General features: G+C 43.2%; 1 protein-coding gene across 1 annotated transcript in view; it reads left to right on the forward strand.

Moving 5' to 3' along the window:
• Window positions 1-3572, forward strand: part of MFAP5 (microfibril associated protein 5) — a 10997-nt gene extending 7425 nt beyond the window's left edge. The window contains exons 7-10 of the mRNA XM_007469362.1: window positions 322-348; window positions 1076-1163; window positions 1783-1856; window positions 3134-3572. Coding sequence (XP_007469424.1) covers window positions 322-348; window positions 1076-1163; window positions 1783-1856; window positions 3134-3246 — 302 coding nt within the window. The 3' untranslated portion in view covers window positions 3247-3572. The remainder of the gene's footprint in view (window positions 1-321; window positions 349-1075; window positions 1164-1782; window positions 1857-3133) is intronic.
• Window positions 3573-7213: the final 3641 nt, after the last annotated feature.

Raw genomic sequence — 7213 nt, forward strand, 5'->3', positions numbered from 1 at the left:
CTCTTCTGAGCATGGCTAGTTGCCTTGTGTTTCTGCTAAATTTGCCTCGATAGAAACAAAGATATTCTCAATACAATGAGTTTCTCAGCTCTCTAGGAGAGAAAGGAGAAAGACAAAAATCATTTAAAATCATGTTAAGTCTCTTCAATTTTGTGGATCAAAACACCCCATTATGGGTTTTCTTTTAGAAGTGGCTAAAAAAGAGTTATTAATTCATCTATTTATGGGTGCCCCACGTGGGTCTCAAGTAAGGCAACATGACAGTTACAGGGCAGTGACTTCTAGAAGCAGTAATAACTGAATAAAATTTTTGCCTTCTAGCCTCACCCGATAAAAATACCACCACAGGTATGAATGTCTTTTGCATGTCTTTTTTTAAGCTTTTTTTTTTCCTTCCTGAGAATTCCTTGGAGGATACTTGGTACACCTTCTAGTTTATTTCCAATTCTTTCTCAAAGCGTATTTGTAATACTCTTCATTATCCTCCCACCCCACCTCACTGTTTTACGAGCTCCTGTTCTAAAAGTCATGGGAAAAACATGGGACCACCGTTGCATGGTCCCAGACCAGTCCTCTCCCTAAACTACCTTTGGACACTCTCTGTTGGTTAGTGGGTTGGGAAGTGACTGCAAGGACTCCATATGACTGTAGATGTCATGCTTTCTCTAATGTACTGATAATTCTGATGTGCAGATAGGGTTGAAAACCCACCAAAACAGAGAAATAGTGACCCACCTTAGAATTCAAATTCTTCAGAATGGGACTGCTAGCATTTGATATTTCATGTTGCCACCTGTATAACCCTAGAAGGATTTTTTTCCTAGAAGAGACCTCAGGGACTATTTTAACCCACTTTCCTTCCAGGTAGGGAAGCACCTAAATTTCATTTTTTAGCCAACTTCTATTATTGCTCTGTTTTGGTGACAGGAAGAACATGCCCCAACTTACAGTGATCCCCTGTAGAGATTACTTTGTAGGTTTTCCCCAGCTCTCTCTCCCCTCCTCCATCCCCTTAACACTTTGTTCATGCCTGTTTGTTATGCCTCCCCGTGTTTTTTATGTTGGGCCTCTTCAGAGTGCCGGGATGAGAAATTTGCCTGCACAAGACTCTACTCTGTGCATCGGCCAGTGAAGCAGTGCATCCATCAATTATGCTTTACCAGGTAAAGGTCCCAGAACACCTAGAGAGCATCGTCCATGATAGTGCTTTCATGTCAGTAACTATTTAATGAGCATCCACTGTGGAATTTCAGTCTTTGGAGGGGCAGACGTTTCTTAGCATAACCCTCTTAGCTACTCCTGAAGGTGCCAATGAGCACGTGGAGTATGGATTGAGGCACACAGAGAACAGTTTGACTAACAAGTGTAGACGCTAGAAGGCAAAGGAAGGTGGGGGCTGGAGGTAGGATCATCATGAGGGAAACTCCAGTCTATCAAATTTACCACCTCACTGAAAAAGGCTGGAGCTAAACATCCAAGTGTGAAGGTAGAAAACAGTAGGGAATGGTGGGGAGAAGTATGAAGCTTGAGTCTAGGTGGAGTGTGCAAAGTGTCACCAAGAAGAGTGACTGATCCCATTCCGTCTCCTACACTACTTGGGGAGGTGGGGTGGGGCGGGGAGTGTGTGGAAGTCTGAAACACTTAAGGAAATCCAGACAAGGGGAGAACAGGTAGGGAAGAGTGGGAAATACAGGAGTTGAGGCATCGCAGGCCGAGGCTAGTTCTCCCTCTCAATGCTTTTTCTATCTCCTTCCTGCACCGTGACATTTGCACCGGTGGCAGTTTACGGCGTATGTACATCATCAACAATGAGGTCTGCTCCCGTCTTGTCTGTAAAGAGCATGAAGTTATGAAAGGTAAGACTGGCTTTTTAGTGGGGAGGGACGGTAGTGAGAGTGATAACTAGGCACAAGACGCTAACAGATCCAAGGTCTGGCTTTGCAGGAGGGCTTTAGGCTACTCCCTGACGTACGATAGCTGCCGTTCTAACACGTTACCCCAAATAAACAATCTAAGGAAAGCAGTATGCTTACTATATACATAACCCTAAGAAAAGCACCCCTCCCCAGATCTCTTTCCAACTAGACAGTAACCCCTAACTTCTCTTACATAGAGATAGAAATTTCAGATGCTCTGGTTGCTTTGAAGATCATTCACCAGACTTCTAGATGGAAGGCCAAGTCAGCCATTAAAAATAACAGTCTCTACTAGTCTGCAGCCACGTTCATAACTCTGGGGGGGGCGGGGAAAGCCACTGATTTGGAGGCAGTAGCATTTGGATATGTGAAAAATCAACTGGACTCCTAGACACTGGCTACCTTTTAAACATTCCACCAAATCCAAGAACCATTTACCTTGCTTATTGTGAAATGTCAGAGGTAGAGGAAGGTAGAAAGCTTTTACAAGGGTCCAGAGTGTGTGGTTATAGACTGTGCATGGTGGGAAAAAGATATTTGTCACCTTGCCCCTGGCCAGCCCCAAACGATGGCTGTGGTCGGCAAAGGCACCACACACGAAAGCCACTCTGACTCAGCAGCCCGCCTTACACCGAGCCCCTGAGTAAGAGCTGTACTTAACTTCACAGAAGGAAACTTGCTGCTTGCCCCCAATTGGTTCTATGCAAGCCACCTGCAAGGGAAGCACCTTGACATTGAGGATGAGTATTTGGGACTCTAGGCACTTTCAAGTGTCTCAGGGGACTTGCTAAAGTTAGCCATTGTCACATAGTAAACATTTAAAAGTATATTGAATGACTGGACCTCATATTTTTGCTGTTTAATAAGTCCACGATTAGAAGAATTGGGAGCAAGGTGTATAAAGGAAACTAAAATTTACCGACCACCAGTGTGCTAGGTACCTTTGTATCCATTTTTTTCATTTTCATACTGACAACTACCTTGTTGAGGTGGGTATTTTAATGCTTGTTTTACAGAAAGGGATAGTGAGGTTCAGAAAAGTTAAACTTTCTGGTAGGGAGTAAATAACCAGTAAGTGGCAGAGCTGGGGTTCTAACCCTGATCTATTTCTCTTCAACCTTTTCACTACACCACCCTGCAGTCTTCCCTTTCCTTAAGACACGAGCCCTTGCCACCATCCTGCATCCTCATCCCATTATGCTCTGCTTCTCTTCTAGATGAACTTTGCCGTCAGATGGCTGGTCTACCCCCAAGGCGACTCCGTCGCTCCAGCTATTTCCGCCTTCCCCCCTGTGATGATATGAACTTGCAGAGACCCAGTGGTCTGTGATGTCAAGGAAGAGGAAAGAAAGAATGTGTGGGTGGGAGGGAGAGGGAACTGCTCTAAGAGGGAACTTCTTGTCCAACCATTGTCAGCCAACCCATAGACATGAGTATTTCTTAAACCAGTCCCATTGCAATGTCTAGCTTTTGCCCCTACTTCTTGATTTTTCACCCATTTATCTCATTTTTCAGTACTTAAAATAGTCTATAGCATTGCATGGTTTTGCTGTTTCCCCATATCATAGACCTAGTAGATATACCATGTGGCTTAGATACAAACATTCTACATACAATTTCAAGGGAAAATAAACTTCAATAAAATTATTAAAAATAATAATTAACTACTGAATCTGTTTGAGATAGATCTTAGGGTGGAAGACATAGTTATCACTGTCTACCTTAACTAACCATGGAACTTTATTTTTCATTCAAGAGTTTCCTAGATTAACCCCCATTCACCTACATAGTCCCCTTTACTTTTATTAATTATTTTGCTGGGTTGTCCTAACATTTGCCTGGTAGGTCCTTTTTAGGAGAAGAATTATGGTAATTTTTGTAGTCGTAGAAAATTCTCCAGAGCCGAGTTATACAAGACCGAGGCTAAAGAGAGAGGAGTACACCAGGTATAAAACTATTCAATTTTTCATGCAGTTGTTCAATCGGCAAGTAGGGCTAGCAAGTCTCATTTACCCACTCATTTATGGTAGTATGGGGGTTAGCCCACGTCCACAAGTTAATTAGACAACTTAATGTGAAACCATATCATTGCTCCTAATTTCCTTGAGTGGTTGGTACTTCTTTCATCCTCACCACTTACCAAAATCTGTAGAGATTACATTGTGCAGATGGATTCTGGAGTAGCCTGATTTGGGGCATAAGAAGGGAATTCAGACCTGAACTTTAACACACAAGTATAAAGTTTACCTGATGGTTTACAGAAAAGAGTAAAAGAAACACAATATTCAGACAACCTGCTTTCTAATCCTGGCTCTAGCAGTAACCAGGTAGCCTCAGTTAAGTCATGTTCTCTCATTAGGCCCTGGTTTAATTTCCCCATCTTTAACATGACAAGGTTAAATTTATGTTAGTTCTAAGGTTTCTTTTAACTCGATGGTTTGAGATTTAAATGCATTATTCGTTTTTCTCAAAGCCTAGATGTTATATGTTACAGAATTCAACTTGGTAAGGGTTGGATTCCTTTCACATTGCGGAAATACTACCTAAATGAGGACAAGATTCTTGCTGTTGAGAAGCAATTTGGTTTAATAGGATTTGCACAACTGATTAAAGAGAAATGCTAGAAAAGCCCCAAAGCATGTAAGCCCTACCCCAATCTCTCAAAGCAAATGTACTCGTATATAGACAGACATAGTCAATGGACATTGTAGCCACTGTAGAGGCATCTCATAGGCACAGAGCTTCCAAGAATCATTTGAGTCTCTTCATGAACTTGACCCTCTGATTGCCTACTGAACGAGAGGTGGCATTCCCACCAGAAAGCACCCCGATCCCAGTATTGGGTATATTGCAAATTAAACATTTAAAATAAATGTTCCCAATTTCTTTCTCAGAAGACAGTGGCCTTTGGTCTGGTTATTTCTTTTTCTATGTTTAGAAAGAAGGCCTGAACTTAGGCTTTTAGCCCATTTTGAAAGCTGAGTCGCAGCATCGCTCACATTTCTCCGTTCTGCTCTTCTCTGTTGTTCCCTCCTTCCCTCCGCAGCTTGACCGCTGGTTCTCCAACATTACGAATTTGTTTACTCTCGCCCAGACGTGGTCCCCTCCAGGGCCCTCCAGAGAATTCCATTTCTTTTCTGCCTCCTTTAGTCTCACTGGGTGAAGTTTTGTGTTTCACCCTGGCTTTTCTTTTGCATCATCAAGTTCCTGTGCTTTGCCGTTTCTCACTGCTCTGATATCCTCTGCCTTTTGTACACTTCTCTATATGTAAACCAACACTTCTAACTCACTTTCCGTCCTTTCTTTCCTTACCCTTACGAAGGCTTATTTTCCCTCATAACTTTCCTCTAAGAACAGTCCCAGGGCAGTTTTGGGGGGTTGCTTTTGGTCCTAGTTCTTTCCCTCTGTCCTTTCTTCCCTGTTTGCAGAGTTCCATTCACCTCCTTCTTGCTGCATTTTACTCTCGACCCATTTCAGTTCCCGATGTTCTAGTTTTCTTTCCTTGATCCTCCCCATAAAAGGATGTGAAAACATTTCACTCTTTATGGTCTTAACATTATTTTTTTCCTGGTGAACACAAATGACAACCTTCTTAAACAAGGAACTTGACGAAAAAGTTATTTGAACTAAAAGATGGATCTTTAATGTTGGAATTAACAGATTGGGTGAAAGTACCGTTAAGCAATTTGTGACTGAATGCCTTCCTGGTACCTTGAAGAGACTCGCCTGCCTACTCAACTCACCTAAAAAAAAAAGTTTTACTCTTATTTTCTCTTCCAAAATTGAGTTGATCCTGCTCTGAGCCTAACCTTTTCCAATATTTCATGCTTCTGATTAAAGAAAATTCTCCTTCCTCCTTGAATGAGGAAGTTCTGAAAATTCAAGTGTGCACTATACTCTCTAAAAAGAGCTCCTTGCACACTCTCTAAGTACTCATCTGACTCAGATGGTGCAAACCCCAAGCTGTCTCCCCACTTGTGATGACCTCAAGCAGTACGTGTTGCCAGCCACAAGCTCCTCCCTCCTCTGCCTCGAGCACTCGTGGTGAAAGCTGATGTTTAGCCAAATACTTTACACCTGGTCAGAGGTGCAAGCAACTGGCAGTCTCTTAAGGTTCACCTTCCTGCTGTACTGAAGCAGCTGTAACACAGTTAAGAGAGACATCTGAGAAGAAACAGAAGTTGGAGGTACCAGATAACGGGGATAAGGAGACGGCAGAGGGATGATGGGTTGACATCAGAGCGGGGAACCCGGAGGCTCTGGGAATTCACAAATCCGTCTGGGAGAAGGGAATTTGCAAAGTGTGGTGAAGAGGACCCGAGTTCCATACCGATCCATCTGGAACCTTACAGGGTAGAATGAACAACAGAAGCACAGTGGAGGTGGGGCAGGGCTGTGCTTAGAGTTTAGTCAAATTCAGGGAGGCAAAGATTAGGTTAAAAATACAACACTCCAATAAAAATTGAAATCTTTCGGACTTCCCTGGTGGCACAGTGGTTAAGAATCCGCCTGCCAATGCAGGAAACATGGGTTCTATCCCTGGTCTGGGAAGGTCCCACGTGTCGCAGAGCAACTAAGCCTGTGCACCACAGCTCTGAGCCTGCGCTCTAGAGCCCACGAGCCACAACTACTGAGCTCATGAGCCACAGCTACTGAAGCTCGCACGCCTAGAGCCCGTGCTCTGCAACAAGAGAAGCCACCGCAATGAGAAGCCCGCGCACCACAACAAAGGGTAGCCCCCGCTCACCACAACTAGAGAAAGCCCGCGCGTAGCAACAAAGACCCAAATAAATAAATAAATAAAAACTTAAAAAAATTGAAATCCTTGTGTGTTTTAGCATTTTTCACTAACCAAACACCAGCGAAAGTGACTTGACTTTCTCTGTGGTAGAGAGAGGAACAGGTGGCCAGTTTTTGGTTTTTTTTTTCTAAAAACCAGTCAACCAGAGCCAGAAGCGGCATCAGACGACAACTTCTGGGCAGAACCCAAGATGGAAAAGCAAATGTTGTTTATATAAATAGAGGTGCAGAGCCCATAGCTTCCTGTTGACAAAATGAGCTTCACTTCACCTCAAACCCTCAATGGTTTTAAAAATAGCTGATAGTCACTTAGTAACGAGCTTTGCAAATCCAGCCTCTCCAGCACGTTAAATTCAAAGCAGGGCTTTTTTGTGTGTGTGTTTTTTTTTTTTTTGAATAGAAACTGGTGCGGGTGAAGAGAGAAAGAAGGAACTGGGAAGAGAAGGAAGGGAAGAGGGAAGTTAGACCACCCTTCCCTCCTTGTCTTTCTCAGAAAA

The sequence above is a fragment of the Lipotes vexillifer genome, unplaced genomic scaffold, assembly GCF_000442215.2.
Source record: "Lipotes vexillifer unplaced genomic scaffold, Lipotes_vexillifer_v1.1 scaffold395, whole genome shotgun sequence".
Taxonomy (NCBI): Eukaryota; Metazoa; Chordata; class Mammalia; order Artiodactyla; family Lipotidae; genus Lipotes; species Lipotes vexillifer.